The sequence below is a fragment of the Anser anser genome (assembly GCF_964211835.1).
Source record: "Anser anser genome assembly, chromosome: 18".
Lineage (NCBI taxonomy): Eukaryota > Metazoa > Chordata > Aves > Anseriformes > Anatidae > Anser > Anser anser.
Window position 1 is genome coordinate 6089061 of NC_139739.1, and position 16495 is coordinate 6105555.

The window sequence follows — 16495 nt, forward strand, 5'->3', positions numbered from 1 at the left end:
TAACAGATATACATATTCCAGTATCTAATAAAAATTGACATTTTTTTTACAGTTTGGATTGGCTAATTCTTGCACTGACCAAAAAAGGTGGAAAGAAATTGGAGACAAGGATGTCTCGTCTCATGTTAATCAAAACAGATAGTTCATTTTTTCATTCTTTACTTTTATTTGAAATGTGAATGCATTTGACTTTTGCAAACTCATAGTTCCTGGAATAATGTCAAACTCCAGTCCTGAATTTAAAAACCCAGACACATTATTCTTATTTAAGCAGAAGATCTGGTCTGTGTACATGTATAAAAATTTGCAGAGTCTCTATTAAATGACAAGTTGAAACTTGAGGCACAAGTTGACAGGACATGGGAACAAAGAACTCCACACTGACCATCAATGATCTGATAATATCTGCTGAGATTTCTGAGGGTTATTACTCCTGTAAAATGCATTCAACAGTAATCAGAGAGACAGGATACCAAATATGTAGAGTTGATTGACGTCCTGGGTATTATATTTAGTCCCAAGGGTGCTGAAATTGCATTAAAGCCTGCAGTTGTAATTCAAAAGAAGAGAAATTTGAGGAAGGTGATAATATTCTACCTTTAAAACTACCTTAACTACCTTGAGATTGATTGGGAAAAAAAATACTGTTGCCTTGGTGATTCAGCATAACCCACACAGATTATCATAATAAAATGTTACCCACCCACCCATCTGCAGGATGCTGATGATACAGTTTGTGATACTGGAGATTCTGCTGTAGCTCTTTTACCTTAACCTGTTTACTTATTCCTGACAATTTCCTTTCCTTTGGGGAGCACCTTAGAATGGAGATTTTGTTCCAAGCTGGCAAAAGATCTAAGCTTTGTTATTTGCTGTCATCATAGACTTCTCCATAGATATGGTATAATATAGCAAAAGAAAAGAAAATCATACAAAATTAACTTCTACAAAACAGATGGGAGAATATACTTTTCCCCATCAAGTAAAATAGATCTTTTCAGTATTGGAAAGAAACATATTTTCATTAGTGTCTAATCTTCATCTTTCTCTATAAATTACATGTATAACATTGCAGAATTAATGTCCTAAAATTGCTTGTTTCAAACTGTCTGCCTCAGAGTTTCTAAAGCCTGTCTGTTTTGGTTTTTTTTTTTTTTTTTTTTTTTTTTTTGCTATGTATAGATGACACAGAAGCTTTCAAAATAGAGCTCACAGATTTACAGGCATTTTCCATTTTATTTACCATTAGTGCCTCAGAAACGTAAAGCAAAATGGATTAGATATGAAGTTTAATGCAAAGAAGAGGAGGGAAACTGGTAAACTATCTGATGTTCATTTTAGGCTTTGCACTTCAGACTGTATTTGGGCTAAACTTACAGAGAATTCTGTCTGAATAAGGATGTGCTATTGGGCTTCCAGTGCCCAGCTATTCAGAGTTTATGCCTACTCTGCAGGCTGCATTTTGATGCTGGGTTTGCAAGGTAGCTTTAAATTAGCTGGCTTGGGGACCTGGAGAGCTCATGCTGCAGCAGCACAGGGATGTGTGTTGGATGATTTGCCCCATTTCAGTGTGACTCTGTATTGCACCGGGACTACAGAGACACAGATGACACCACTGCCATAGATCAGCTGCCAGAAAGGTGTACTAGAACATTTTCATCTGATACTGTGCTCTGGAATGCACAGTCTATTGCATCATAAATTTGGTGATTGTGGATAGAGTTGGTGAGCATATTTGTAGCATCTGCTAACTGAGAAAACATTCAGATACAGTGAAGAACCATAACCATAATTCTTTCATGGATGATAACCAGTGCCAGTACAACATTAACATTACCTATTATGGGGGTAGACTAAACTTTACAGCTCTTATGCAATTATTACTGCCAAAAGATTAAGCAAATACATTTACTTTTGTGTATAATATATAATCCATATTAATTCTTCAGTCCAAAATAAATCTTATGATCCCCTTAGGCTAAACACATTTTTTTTCAGCCTTCCTGGAATTTATTGAATGATTGTTTCTTAAAGGAAAAATACTCCCATTTCACTGTAACAAAACCTTGATGCTGCATCCAATGCCATCTACCATTTAATATCCTGTCAATGCAAAGAAAGAGCAAACGCTGCACTTTAGGTGAACAACATTTTACTATCACTGTCTTAACACATCTTTTTATGCAGATGACTGCTCTATGTTTCATCGGCATAAGTTTTATTATCTTCCGAAGGAACTCTGTATTTAATTTTCTTCTTCACTGCCATTTAAAATTGATAAAGAATCACATTAAATCCTTTGAATATCTGACTTTTGACTTGGGAAAAAAAAAGGCAGACTAGAAGTTTAAAGGAGAGTTAGTCAGTCACAAGTGTTTTTGCTTCTGTGACATGTAGGTAGGGCTTGCTTGCTACAGGAAGACAACTGGCATCAGAAGAAAAACACTGCCAATCAACAAGGTTGTCTCTACTCAGCAATTGGAGATCTGATTGGGAATCATAGATGCAGGCATACATGAGAGCCAGGGTAGTTCAAATACCCATGGTAGAAAGAGCTTCAGCAGATGGGTTTATGTCAGTGCATAATTGCTCTGTTCAATATGATTATTGCTGATTTTGTTCAGATATGTATAGGATTTTCCTTTCTTAAATATACAGATGTAATAGTAAACTTAAATCTTGCCTTTGCTTACTTTTTACACAAATATGCTTCTAATGGGTTATTCCTGATTTGGACAAGCATGGGGGAGCACAATCAAGTGCTGGGATTGTTAAACTCCACCCTGCAGAGTGGATTTCAAGGTAGAAGAGCTAAGCAATACCTGTAGGTGCTGCTTCTTAAGTATTGAGCACCTTTCTCATTTATAAATATAAGGTGTTTCTATCCACAGTCATTAAAGAGCAAAATACTTCTTCCAAAAATTATAGTTCTGCCATTACAGGAAAGTTTTGCAGAATTTTATGAAGATAATTAACAAGATTATGAGGATAATTAGTAAGATTAAGCAGAAATTGCTTGTCAGAGAATTTTGTATAAGCCTCATGCAGAAACCCTGAAGAATTTAAAAGAAAATTGAAACTTCAAGCTTTTGTGTATAATACTCTGTCTGGGACCTGGTTATTAAATTCCATAAGATGATAAAAACTCAAACCTTCACGTTTTATTAAATCATACAGGAATTAACAGACAATCATTTAGTATTTAAAGGGATGATGTTGCACTATGTTCAGAACTGTTGGCAAAAAAAACTCGCTTCCTTTCCAGCTCCTGGCCTGGAAAGCTGTGCTAAAGTGGCACAACAGGATATCACGGTGCTGAGGGCCAGTGGCATGCCGCTACCCCTGGCAGCAGGACCATAATCATCTGCCTTTGTATAATTCCTGTGTAATCCCATAAAGCACTCTTCCACCTCCCAGGATGCTGCGTACTGGAACTGTCAGAACCCATCTGGAAACGTCTACTTTAAGCATGGAAATCTTGCAGGGCTATTACCTATTTATTTTAAAATAAATCTTGGTTGGGCATCTGAGTGGGATCTTAATTTGCTTGGCTCTATTCATAATTGTCTCTCACTGCTGCATGTGATGCTCTAGACAACTAAATGTCACCATTTCTATCTTCTTGCCTGCTAGTCATGCACCCCTGTGAGAAACTCATCTCCATTTTCTAGTTTGTTTCTGTATTCTTGAGCAAGGTGCATTTACTTGGGGGAAAGTGGTAAAAATAAACTTGACGTTGCTCCACTGGATATCACTGCTCAAATAGCAAGAGAGAGAAATTACATTAAAAAAAAAAAAAAAAGAAGGGATGAAAAAGGACTCTGATTCTCAGTGAAACTAGCACTAATTCAGTTAACCTGTTAAACTAGTGCTTTATTGAAAAGTCATTTTGTTTGTCCAACATTAATTGATTAAAACATATTGTAGTACAAAGCTGCAGAAGGATGTTGAGTTAGACTTAATTATAAAATCGCTCTGAGCTGTTCTGTTGTCCATGCAAATTTAGCTGAATTTGCAGGGTTTACTGGAAGTTGCACTTTTGTTACTAATGCTGCTTCCAACTTTGTCTTTTCACAGGGTGTCCATTGGTGATCTGTGTAATTTCCACAACATCATCCCTAGACAGCTATGGAGAAAATGACAAGTGAGTATGAAAAGGGTTTCATTCCAGGTACAATAAGGATGAAAAGTGTGGTGGGGAGGAAAACGCGTAGATCTTTTAGCAGGACTGTAGTTCTGCAGCTTGCTGCTGAGGAGCAGGGGAGGTTGCCTGCTTGTAGAGGTCGCTGCCTCCTACGCTGGGCACTCAGTGTGAGCTCTGCTCACCCCACGCACAGAGTAAAGCAGGGACTCAAGCATTTCTGACAAGGTGAGAATAATCTTTGATAAAAGATTTTTAACCTTTTGAAGAAAACTGCAGTTAAGCATCTGTAGATCTAGAATGGATATTGTTAAATAAAATTTTAAAAAGTCCATTTCAATGTGAGAAAAAGAAAAGCAAATTTATCTGAGAAAATACCATGGAATTCAATCTTACTGCTATGTAAGTGAAAGTTTGGGAAATAGGGTTATTTGTTGTGTGCGGTAAACTAGTTTATATCCCCACCACTGTAAGAAAGAAGCATCAAGCTGACAGCATGTTTCCCAGCCTTTTTCCTTATCCCCAGCTAGGCAAAGCAGGAAAGGCTTACATTTTTCTCTCACTACAATGACAGTGCTCACAGCACTGAAAGGAGTGTCTGTGATACAGGACACAGGACCAACAAACAGCAAATAAAATCTTTCCTTTTTTCCTGTCTTTCCACCCCTAATGCTATTTGAAGGCATGCTGGGGCATATAGCTGTCACTGACTCTACGCAAGACACAAATCACAATGAAATCCTGCTTCAGAGTCTGAGGGGAAAAGGAGCTTCTTATTGATGCTCTATCATGTCTCTTGCTTTTAAAATTCACCAGTCTTTTTGCACTCTTAGTCTCTTTTTAAATTAAGAACATTACTAATTAAATGACCATGTGTTTCACCTAAAATCATTCTATTTTTCTCTGCAGCTGCTGGCTTTCACTACAGAATGGAGCAATCTGGGCTTTCGTGGCACCAGCATTGTTTGTAATTCTGGTAGGTAAACCCACGGCTCCTGTTTCATATTGGATGGATGTCAGCCACCCAGCAGAGCTCAGCTGGAGGTCTGGTGTCAGTCTTTGTGCCAGGCCAGTGAAACTTACTGAATGACAGAGGTGAATGGTCCAGAATTGTTTTGTTCCTGCTCCAATTTTTGTTTTACTAGGTTGTGTATTGGTTGATACATATTAATTCTCACCCTATTCTTTTCACTATTCCAAAAATAAAATGCAACCTAAAATACTGGGGCAGCCTTCTTTTGTAAAAGCCCTGTTGGGGCCATTAATAGCTGCCCAGAACTGAGTAATCTTGGGGGGTATACTAGATCTCAGAAAGACCCCAGAAAGAAGCTCAGTGGTTTGTGTTTCACATACACCTGTAGAAGTTGAAAAGCTGATTCCATCCCACGGGTATTTGAAGCTGTTGCTTGTGCAGAGCTCACTTTTCTCAGGGAAAGCTGAGTGCCCTCAGTGAAGATGATGGTCAGCAGGGATTGCAAGCAGCCAGCAGCTGGCAGGAATGGGTTTAAACAGCAGCATGAGCTGCCACCCCTCAGGCAAGCTCTGGGGAAGGTAACAAGCAGCCTCCACGTCTGCCTTCTTACAGTGATGAGGACTTTGTGCTCTTCCTCCGTATTGGGAATTCGACGTTGGGTGCGGCAGTTTGTCCGGCTGATTGAGGCAGGGCTAAGGCAGGTTGGCAGGGGATCAGGTGCTTCTGCAGACACCTCTGTCAGCTACAAAGGATGTCACCTCTCCAGGGAGCCTGCAGGTTTGCGGCTGCGATGCTGAGACATAAATGTTCCACAGCAGTTTAATTATGGCCACACATTAAATTACAGCGAGTTGTGGTTTAATCATGATGATTACTTGAGGAGTCAGGGGTCTTTGCAGGAATTAAGTGGGAGATTATTCCTCTACAGCACTGTTTCCAATACTATAATTGATCAGGTTGTCTGTGATTTTTGCTGCAGGTTGTAATGTCAGAGTGACAACACGAACACAGAATAGACCCACTGATTAGAGAAATTAGGCTGCCTTTAAAGCTTTGCTAGGTTTGAAGCATGAGCTGAAATCTAGACCAGAGCCTGTGCCTGCTGTGGCATTGAAGGAGGGTCAGATAAAATAAGATTCTGACTACTTGCATGGAGGAACATCAAAGGGAGTCAGTGATGCTGTCTTGTACTTCCCCAAGAGAGACAGCACAGGCACATCCCCAGATTTCTCTGCATAGAGAAACCCCACAAATCCTGCTAGCAGAAGTATCTCTGCAAGCCAAAGAAAGGCAGGAGAACTATACATATAGAAGTGCACTGAGCACTTGTGTTTGCCACTGCACGTCTCTGTAACCATTCAGGAAGCAGGTGGTAGCTCCTTGGCTGACCTGTGCCATCACAGGCAATTTTGTGCTGCAGCCGAGTTGACACCCTAACATTTGCCTTGAGACAGCAAAATCAGCAGCTCTCACAGCCCAGCGTCTTCCACCCAAGATACAGCCTCTGAAAAACTAGGCTGTATAAACATATATAAAAACAATGAAAACAGTTGCTACATCGATGTGGCAGAAATTACCTCACGTTAGCATTTTAATCAAATGATTAATGGCAACACTGGAGAGTCGCTGTGCAATAAGGGCAGATTTTTATTTATTTTTTTTTAATCTAAGTGAAATCATATACATGTAAATAAGAAACACTTATCATTGGATTAGAGTTGGCTAAACAGCTCTGGACTTTGTTCCAGCAAGCTTAATTTCTTGTTGTCCTGTACCTTTGACCTTCTGTAAGCTTATATTCAAAGATACGTAGATATTGATGATTGGAGAGCAACTAAAATACCATAATATTTGAACATCTCCTTCTCACATTAGCGCTTGCTTTCTGGCCATTGTTCAGCAGCAAAGGAGGAAATGAGATGCAACCAGCAAAATCAAATCTCTCCCAGCTGCTGTTCAAAGATAGTATTAATCAAAACACGCTAGATAGTGAAGCACTTACTCACCTGAGTGAGCACAGTCTTCAACAAATTGTATGTGTAGCTGCTTGCTATGAAAGTACGGGTTTAACTGTCTGGCTCTCAGATATATTATTTGTGCAGCTCAAGTTATATTCTTGTATGGATACAAATATTTTGCGAAAGAGAAAGAATGAGCTCACAAGGTTGATCCGTGTAGAGCAATTTGTTAAATAGTCTAAACCCAGCTCTGCCCAAAATAGCAGCAAGCTGGCTGACAAATTATTTTCTCTGGGCATTGGATATGCTAGCTGAAAAATATGTTAGCGCCTATAGGGAAATAACAAGGCTAAACACTATTTTGTGCATGCATGTGTGCCTGGGCTCTTTAAATAGAAAATTAGCCACTACTTGTTTGAACCAGTTTTTAGCTCTGAAAATAAGCCTCAAAAAGCAATTTTTGACTACTCTCATCCAGTTTCTCTCTGCCAAGTAAAAGGATTATGCCGTGCAGAAAACAGGGGAACTGCTCCTTTCAACTCCCACTCCCTCAAGACTAGGCAGACTCGGTCTACTTTGTCCTGCCCCAGCCTCACAGTCGCTACAGACATCACGGAGCCTTAAAACAGAGTGATGTGGTAGGAGTGTGACTGGGAAAAAATACTCACACATACTTTTCTGGGGAGTAATTCGCAGAACCTCCCAGACCTATATGGATTCCCATACCAAAAGTGCTTTTTTTCCTTAGGGTTTGAGGAAAGAAATAGATCCTTCTACATGTAGGTCTTTTGGCTTCTACCCGCACATTAAGGTTTAAGGATCACTCTCCAGTCCCAACTCCCCAGTTCCCAGCCACAACACCCAAATCTCATACAGCAACTTCACAAGAAAATTGTTGCAATTAATTTGGAAATGAACCTCATCTCAGCCAATGTTGGCCTGGGAAAACGTGTCTTCAAAGGAAAAGAAAAAAAAAAGCAAAAACAAAACTTGACAAAGCACCTGAATTTTTGGAACAAGACAGTAAAAGCTTCTGGCAGAAGGCTTTGTTTGTTATCAACCATCTGCTACTTTGGTGTGTTTCCATAGATATGGCAGAATTAAGGAAATTCTGCTGAAAGCATCTGTGTACACAGAGCAGTGGGTGTGCTACAGACAGGGAACAATCCATTGTGGGGGGAAGATTGGGCTGTAGTGGCAAGTTCCTTCTATTGTTTTCCCTGTAAGTTGTTATTTTCCTGGTGCTTTTTCACAAGACCTTCTAATAAACAGCATTTTTATGGAGCTAAATGATTGTAATTAGCATACTGCTAAAGCAATTCTGTGCTGTGGGGACACCAGCTTTGTAACCAGTATCTTCAGATGGGGCTGCATGAATTTGGATCCCAGGCTGAACCTGCCATCACTGGCTTCAACTGATACATGTTTATGAATATTAAATATACAGAAAAAGATTTGCTCCCTTTATACCTGCTGCTCATACCTGATTTAGTAAGTTCCATTGGTCTGATGGTATTTATTTATACCTTTATGTACCTGTGCAGAATTAAGCTAATTTTGTATGTTGAATAGTATTTTACCCTGCAGGTAGGCCCACTGATTTAAAAGTGGCAATTTGCGTCCTTTATTAGACATCATTCATCATGGAAGAGGTGACGGATTTGGCCCATAACATTTGAAGGCATTGAAACAGTAGGATTCTTCAGGCATTGAAATCAAGTACATACTTAAGTGCTGTGGTGGAATAGAGCACAAATGCACAGATCGCAGCAGCAAAGTTTCTCTATTTTTCTTATTAGCACTCAGTTATGAGTGATTTTACTATTTTAAAATTGAATTTATGCATTTTTTAAAATTAAATTTCTTATCAGCTAATGAACAGAAAATCATGAAATGCTTTTTAGAATGATGGGACAGATTATAAGAACTTAAAAATGAGGGATTAGTATCAGAAAAAAAGTAGAAGTCAAGGATCTGTCCCATCTTTTATTTAGTATTTATTTTCTTGTCTATTTTCTTTCCAGCCTCAAAGGTTTGCTTTGCTATTCAGCTCTGATTGGAGCAATGTTGTATGCATTAACATGAAGTCATGCACAAGAAATCCAAAATAACTCAGTGTAGTCTACTCAGCCTCTAATTGGTCTGGGATAGCTGGGAGTGGCATCAGGCTTTCCAAAACCATTCCCCCAGTTTTGAACATCATTCTAATTTAATTGACTCTCTGTGTATGGAAATGCATAACGATGTGACCTAGCAATGGGCTGCAACTCCAACAGCTTGGAGGGTTGGTGTGTGCTACCAGTGATGTCATGATTAGGATAAAATTAACTCGCACCATTGGAGAGTATGTTAAACCTCAGATTGGAAGAGCAGTTATAACTCCCTGTACCATTGCCCAAAACTGAAGTGGAGCTTAAAATAGTTTGTGGTTTTAGAGGAAAACTGGTCAATGGATTTAATTAAGGCAATATGTTTTATCCATTTTTTTCCCTCTGTGCTGCCAAGCCTCTTCTTGGCTAGGATGCAACACACCACATCAGAGGGTTTTACTCAGGGGATTTCTGCACTGTGCTAAAGAAACAACAAAAATCTCAGGAGACTTGGACGAAAGCTGGGTGAAAACCCTGCAAAAGAATAAGTGAGGGAAAGAATTTGTCTCACTATTTCTATTCTAGCTTTGTAAAAAACTCAAAGACAGCAGGGCAACTCTTTGAAAAGCTAACCAACCTAACCTGGAATTAAAGATGCATTTCTGCACCTCTGTGGCAGATGTCCCTGATAGCTGTATTCATTCTGCTCTTTCAGGGAGACCCTTGAGAAATCCTACTGGGTCAGTTGACAAAAGGCTATAGAATTAGGTGTTACAATTGTAGACAGTTCTTGCAGTTCAGACCTTTTTAATTTTTTTTCACATCTCTGCTCCTCTAAGCAGGGCTGTATGGTCAAGAAAACAAAGTTTGGCTCATGCTCTTTGTGTTTTTCCATGTCCAAAAATCTAATCCAAATAAATTTTGATAAGAAGTATTCATATTGAAAGAGGTTCTTTTTGCATATTTAACTCTCCACCTGATCTGACAATTTTTAGTCAGGTGAAGTTGTCCCAGCGTGAGCCAGGGCTCCCTGATGTCACTGGAACCTTTCCATGGGCTCTGGTGGGCTTTGTCTCAAGCCTACCATAAGGGGAACTGGCAGCTCCTGCAGATTTTGCAGAGCTGCAAGTGCCTGAGGTCAGACCAGCTGCCTTGAAAGGAGTCCTGTGAGTTAGGAAACATGTGCTATTGTTATTAGCCATATTTTTTTGAAAAATAAAGTGTGGTCAGTGCCTACAAGAAAAAAAAAAATCTATGTTCTTGTGTACTTTTAAGGCAAAATAACTGCAACTGTCAGGCAATCTGGCCTTTCAGAAAAGTAAGAAATATGAGCTATATACAGTTCTTTTATCTAAATGTTTATTCTCCTACTTTGAACATTCTGATATATGCTAAAACATAATGAGTGTTTCATCAACTAAGCATTCCTCTATTAAAGTCATTGGGTAAGTATTTATTTCAGATGCCAAAAAATCACTAGAGGAGCAATTCAGTGGCTATATTTTGGTTTCCCATTACAAGGACAGTGGAAATACCTCCATGCTTTGATTACTGAAACATTAACAAAAGAAGACATTCATAGCTAATCTGTTTATTTAGGCTGCAAGAGATTACTCTAATTTCTCAAAATACCTAAACAAAAATTTTCAAGTGGTTTAGGAAATTTAAACATAGAACTTTGGGACTTGAGCGTAAGGGCTGGTTGCTAATTTTACAAGTACCTTATCTTTATCAGCAGACAGATCACAGTCCTTCCTTCTCATCTTATAAACATGTAACTAAAGCAGCCTGGACAGGATATGATTACACTGGCTGCACAAGAGGAGGTGCTTTAGGTCTTTTTAAATTACAACTTTAGACGATCCAAAATATAAAGGAAATTAATTTCCAATCTCATTTTTTAATATATGTATATAAAATCATAGTTCACCTAAAAATACTGAATTTGTGCTTCAGCAAACCATATGTTTCTGTGTCCTTGGAGACTATCTTGTGATGTTCTGATGACCACATCCTAGGGTTCATGTCCAGTCTGAGTGAAAGTTTGCAAGATTCTGAGTATTCCTTTGTTGGTGCTTATTATTTATAACTTTCATTGACTTCGGTAAGATGTAGGGAATTCAGAATGTAAGGAATGAGGAGTCTTGATTTCACTGCAATGTATTTTCTTAGTATTTTAAAAGACATTGCATATGCATAATCTGCATATTTTTTAAAATGCTATGCAGAAAGTAAAATCTAGGAAAATCTGTCTAAAAAGAATTAGGAATGGAATAAAGAGCTGGAGTTAAGTGCTTGTGAGGTTGGCAGGAGCATGCTGTTTCCAGTTATCAGAAAAAGGGTCCGTGCAGCAACTGTGCCAAGATGAACTTGTGCTGTCTGTGAGACATCTGCAAGGAAATGTCAGTAGAGGAAACCGATATTTTAGATAAAAGACTAAAAAAGGCTGATGAAAGATAATATGTCAGGAAAGAAGTGAAGGGTATAGAGAGGCATTTCCTGTGAAATTCTCATGAAAAGCTGCATTGAAGATGATTGTTTGGTGGACATACAGCAGAAAATTGGAGAGTTGGGAGGAGAAATAAGAGAAATGTAACTTGTTCATATTCATCATTTGCTCCTTCAGTCAACGCACATATTTAGCACATAAATGGGTTTTTCAGGAATGCTTGTTACTGCCTTAAAAATATTTTCAATATATGATTTGGTGGGAATAGGGAAAATGGTCCCAAGACCATTGAATTTCATCTCTTATTAATCTCTGTAAAACCAATTGAACGAGTACACTTGTAATTGAAAAGTTTTTTGGTTCCACAGAGAATTCTTTGGATGGGCTAAAAAGCTGTGGCAGAAATGAACTATCACAGCTATCCTTATCTTTTACAGTAGGTGATGAGCTACCCTTAGGAATCTAAAATTTAAAGAATTGTAAGATCTGAAAAATGGCATGAGAATGATTATTACCAAGTTTAAATATTTTTTAGCTCAACCAAAATTATAATATTTATGTTAAAATAGATTACGATTGTTGAGTTTTAACTAAGCAATAGTACTATATCGAATTCTTTTTTTATGTTCTTTAGCTCAAGGCTGCTTTGTTCTTCCCTTGTTCTTAACTTGATGCTAAATATCAGCTTTGTAGCTGATGTGTAACTTTGGACAGAAAAGGGGAAATATGTCTTTCACCTTCACATTCTCCCCCTCTCTTTTTTTCTTTAAACCCAAGGTCTCTGCAAAACAAGACAGTATTTGCCACATCTCCGTAAAATGATAAAGTTTTCTTTACTTCCTCACCTGTGACTCCAGAGCAAACTTTCTTTTGTTGCACCTTTCAGTGTTACTCTTTTCAAGATTTCCTAGATTTCTGGTGGGAGTTCCTTTCATTTTATTGATGTTTCTGCTGGGCCTGACATAAAAAAGAGTAGAGCTTTTGAAGAGAAGAGTTCAGGCTTAATATATTTTCCTCATTGCTGGTTTAAAATAATCTCATGCTTAAATTGCAAGCAGATTTTGGTAAGAAACATGAATTACACACTGTGAAGGCTATAAGTCTGAGAGAAGTGTTTTCTGAAGCCTGTGCACATGCAAACAAAAAAACAAAGATCACACAGACATATAGTGCTGTTCACTGAAGTTCTTGTCTAATTTGGCAGCTGCTGGTAGATACTAGGGTATTTGTAGAGTAGGGATCCTGAGCACTTCAGTTGTGAATCAATGTTTCTGTCCAGCCTTATCCTAAAGAGGTAAGCTGTTCCGGAAGGGAAAAATCACACAAGGTGGAAGAGCTACCCACTTTCGGAACAGAGAAATCCACTGACAATGGAGGTCAGACTATATCAGTCCAAAGTTGGAAACTTCTTTCGCCAAATAAATACAACAGGCAAAATTCCTATTTTCTGTTCATTTGCACGGTACACACAGTACACTCTTAGGGCAGTTTGCATCTCTGACACATTTGGTATTTGATTTCCTGACCAAGTCTTGTTCCTTCTTCTTCTTCAGGTCAATATTGGTATTCTCATCGCTGTCACAAGAGTTATCTCAAGAATCAGTGCAGACAACTATAAGGTCCACGGAGATGCCAATGCCTTCAAGTAAGTTTTTCATATTCAAATTCTGTTTTAACAAGTTAATAATCCCACACTAGCAATGTCATATCTTAGGGACATGAATCATGGCCTTCTCCCAGAACACTGATATCATTCCGCTTTAGTAAAAAGCAAATAAAGTTGAAGGCAACATATCATTCTCTTGAATGCAGCCAGTTAATATATTTTACAAAAGCCATATGCTGCATAGGATGAAGCCTATGGTTCACTGTGAGCTAAAGTGTTTTCCTGCTTATTATAGTTTCCAGCATTTGCTGATTCATGATTTTCCTTTTTATTAATGGAGACTTTCCTCTTCCTGCTATTTTAAAATATAAATCCCCCAGAGCATGATCAATCTGTACTTGAGTATTGCAACTATTCCACTCTTCCAGAGGATAAACCTTGTTTCTAGCCCCAGTTCAGCAAAATATTTAGGCATATGCTTATCTTTAAGACTCTCTCGATAATGCAAAGCACAGAGACTTATGCTGGATTTAAATGTGTTCTTAAATTCAAGTGTGTCTTTATATCAAGGTGCTTTGAGCCCCTAGGGATGTTGGCCTCTCTGAGAGTGCATCAGCTTTTAAATACTATGGTATCAGCACTAGAGGGGAAAGTTAATGTAGACCCATCACTGCATCTGAATACACAAGAACAAGTTCTGATTTCTAAAAAATTTATAGGATTATGTATGGGTAACTAAGAAGATAATATATTGAACTTAAAGTGCTGAATATTTCATTTTGCATCTTGTATCTCCTAAAGACATTTTAGTCCAAACATATAATATACTGTATATAACTCAAGGAGTGTGTAACTCAGAATAAAAATGTGACGATGGTCTGTGTTTAATATTTCTGAGTCACAGACTATTGTATGATAAGCTTTGGTACCTCTGCTCTGAAATGGTGTCATAAAGAATCATTTTTATGCTTTGATTACTAATGTAATTTTTAAAATGCCATTAAGTTTTCAATATTGGTGACAGTTACCTAATTGAAGTCAGTTTAGTTACTGTATACTTATCCAACAGGAAAAGAAAAACAGTAAATAAGTCTACACAAAAATCTATAAGATAATTATATAGTAGTGAAATGAAAAGACTTGAAATTAAAATTACTGTTTCAGGTTTGGCTGAGTCCTTGTGACCTTCAGAAATACAAAGGAAATATAGAACCTTAGGAAGCAAATAACTGTATATTGTCAATGCCAATTTGTGTCCATTATTAGAATTAGGAAATAAGGGAACAAACTCCATAAATAGCTACACTGATATCTCTATGTACTTAGATATTTCCTTACTTGTATTATAGAGAAGAGTTGATTCAACACAGGTTGTACCCTGAATGCTACTATATATATATGTATATATATATATATATTTTTTTAAAGCATCCAGTTTAAGGATGGTTGAGCTAGGAGTAAGACAAAATGCATTTAATTGGGAGTATATACTCCTGGTATAAATATTATCAGCTATAGACTGGGAATGGTGGAGCTCTATAGTAAAAATGTGAGTTGTGTACCTAGTATTTGTAAAGCACGGTTTTAGGTTTTAACCTAACAATAATGATGGTAGTAGAGAAAAATAATAAATAACGAGAAGATATATAGGAAAATGATCATGGAATTAATTGTTAAACAGGAATAGGTTTGATAGGTCATCTTTCCTGATAGAAACAAATTAATTCAATAAAATATAACTAAAAGTATGTAAAGTATACAGAATATCTGTTTTTCTGTAGATGTCATTACAGAAATAGGTCCTCAGAAGAAATCTGAAATGAGAACGACATAAATAGCTGTCCAAATCTGATCCTAAAGAGTGTTTATAACCTGATTCAATATGGCAGTGAGGCAGGCTGAGTTTCATGTACAGAGAATGTCATGGAGAAGTAACTGGCCTATCTGTTGAATAAAATCAAACGTTCAGGCTTTATAACACTAGGTTTCTTGTCCTCCGTACTCTTTATACAGGTGAGAAGTTTATGTGTCTAGTGTGAAATCATCCGTCCATTGTACTGTTTTCCAAAAAGGAAGAGAACAAAACAAAAGTGGTTTCTGTTCTGACAGCTGCTTAGGAAATGTTTTTCATAGCGAGATGAAAATGCCTCCAACCACTAAAGACTCCTAGATGTTGATCAGAGGTTGTTAACATGTGAGAGTGAATAAGCACAGCAAAATGAATCAGTGACAGGGAGCAGGGAGAAATCAGAAAAACACAATAAGCTCTGTAGTTTCTGTCAAGTCGCTGTCAGCAAGGGCTACAAGGTATTTTTTGAATCAACAAGTGCAATTGGCTTAGGGAGAAATCACTGAAGACCACAGACTGCTTTGTGTAAGACGAGCCTTAAATAAAGGGCCTGTCAGGCATCCATCTGGATAGTGCCGTTTGTTTGACATCAGCTATGGGGAAAACTGGGAATATGTTAGAAAGAATTTATCAACCACTTCTTGGAAACACATCTATATTTAAATGGCACAAAGTGATTTTGGTGAGACAAGTAACCACATTGTCACCATATCGTAGTTCTTTGCTGTAGTGAAGTGTTTCATAGAGCAGAAGGGGATTTTTTACGGCTGTGTTCATGGTCTCAGAATGCAAAAGAAGCAAAAGACAGAATAAAGAAAATGAGAAATGCAGTGCAAGGAGCTATGCAGGGGAAACCTGCTCGATCTAATAAAGTTGTTAGGGGATAAAATAGGAGAGATTTCAATGCATTATTTTCAAGCTGGAATGAAATTTGAGTGGAAAGCACAATAAGAAACACTAAGTTTCTGTCTGCAATGATTTAGATGATAGTACTTAAACAGTGGGGTTTTGAAGGTTACAAGTGGTAATGAACTGAAAGGAATAGCAAAACTGGCTGGAGACTGACTGAAGTGCCTGTGACAGGAGTGCGAGAGAGGTGCCAGCTGCCTCTCCTTGGTGACTCAGGCCAATATTTGTAGCTGCCTTCAAGCATGTAACAGACCTCACCCCTGCAGCAGCTGTTGAGTTCAAACGATCAGCAGTCGTAGGCATAGAGGTCTGAAAATCCAAGCCTCCAGGTTTTACAGAACAGGCCCATCATCAGGCTTGCCTCTTGCCAGGCTTTCCTGCCAAAGGAAGAGTTTAATCACCCCGACGAGGACTGACTTCCACTCCTGCTGGCAGCCTCGGTGGGAGAGTGCCTGACCTGGGCTCATGTCCCCGAGCTTTAGAGCTCAGTGAAGCAGACACCTCCTCCTCCACCTGCACT

The 16495-nt window shown here is 38.2% G+C and overlaps 1 protein-coding gene across 2 annotated transcripts in view; it reads left to right on the plus strand.

Annotated features, from left to right (window-relative positions):
* ADGRD1 (adhesion G protein-coupled receptor D1) overlaps positions 1-16495 on the plus strand; it is a 157650-nt gene that overhangs the window by 113148 nt on the left and 28007 nt on the right. For both annotated transcript variants that reach the window (XM_083803701.1, XM_083803702.1), the window contains 3 exons: positions 4078-4144; positions 5051-5117; positions 13165-13256. In XM_083803701.1, coding sequence (XP_083659827.1) covers positions 4078-4144; positions 5051-5117; positions 13165-13256 — 226 coding nt within the window. The remainder of the gene's footprint in view (positions 1-4077; positions 4145-5050; positions 5118-13164; positions 13257-16495) is intronic.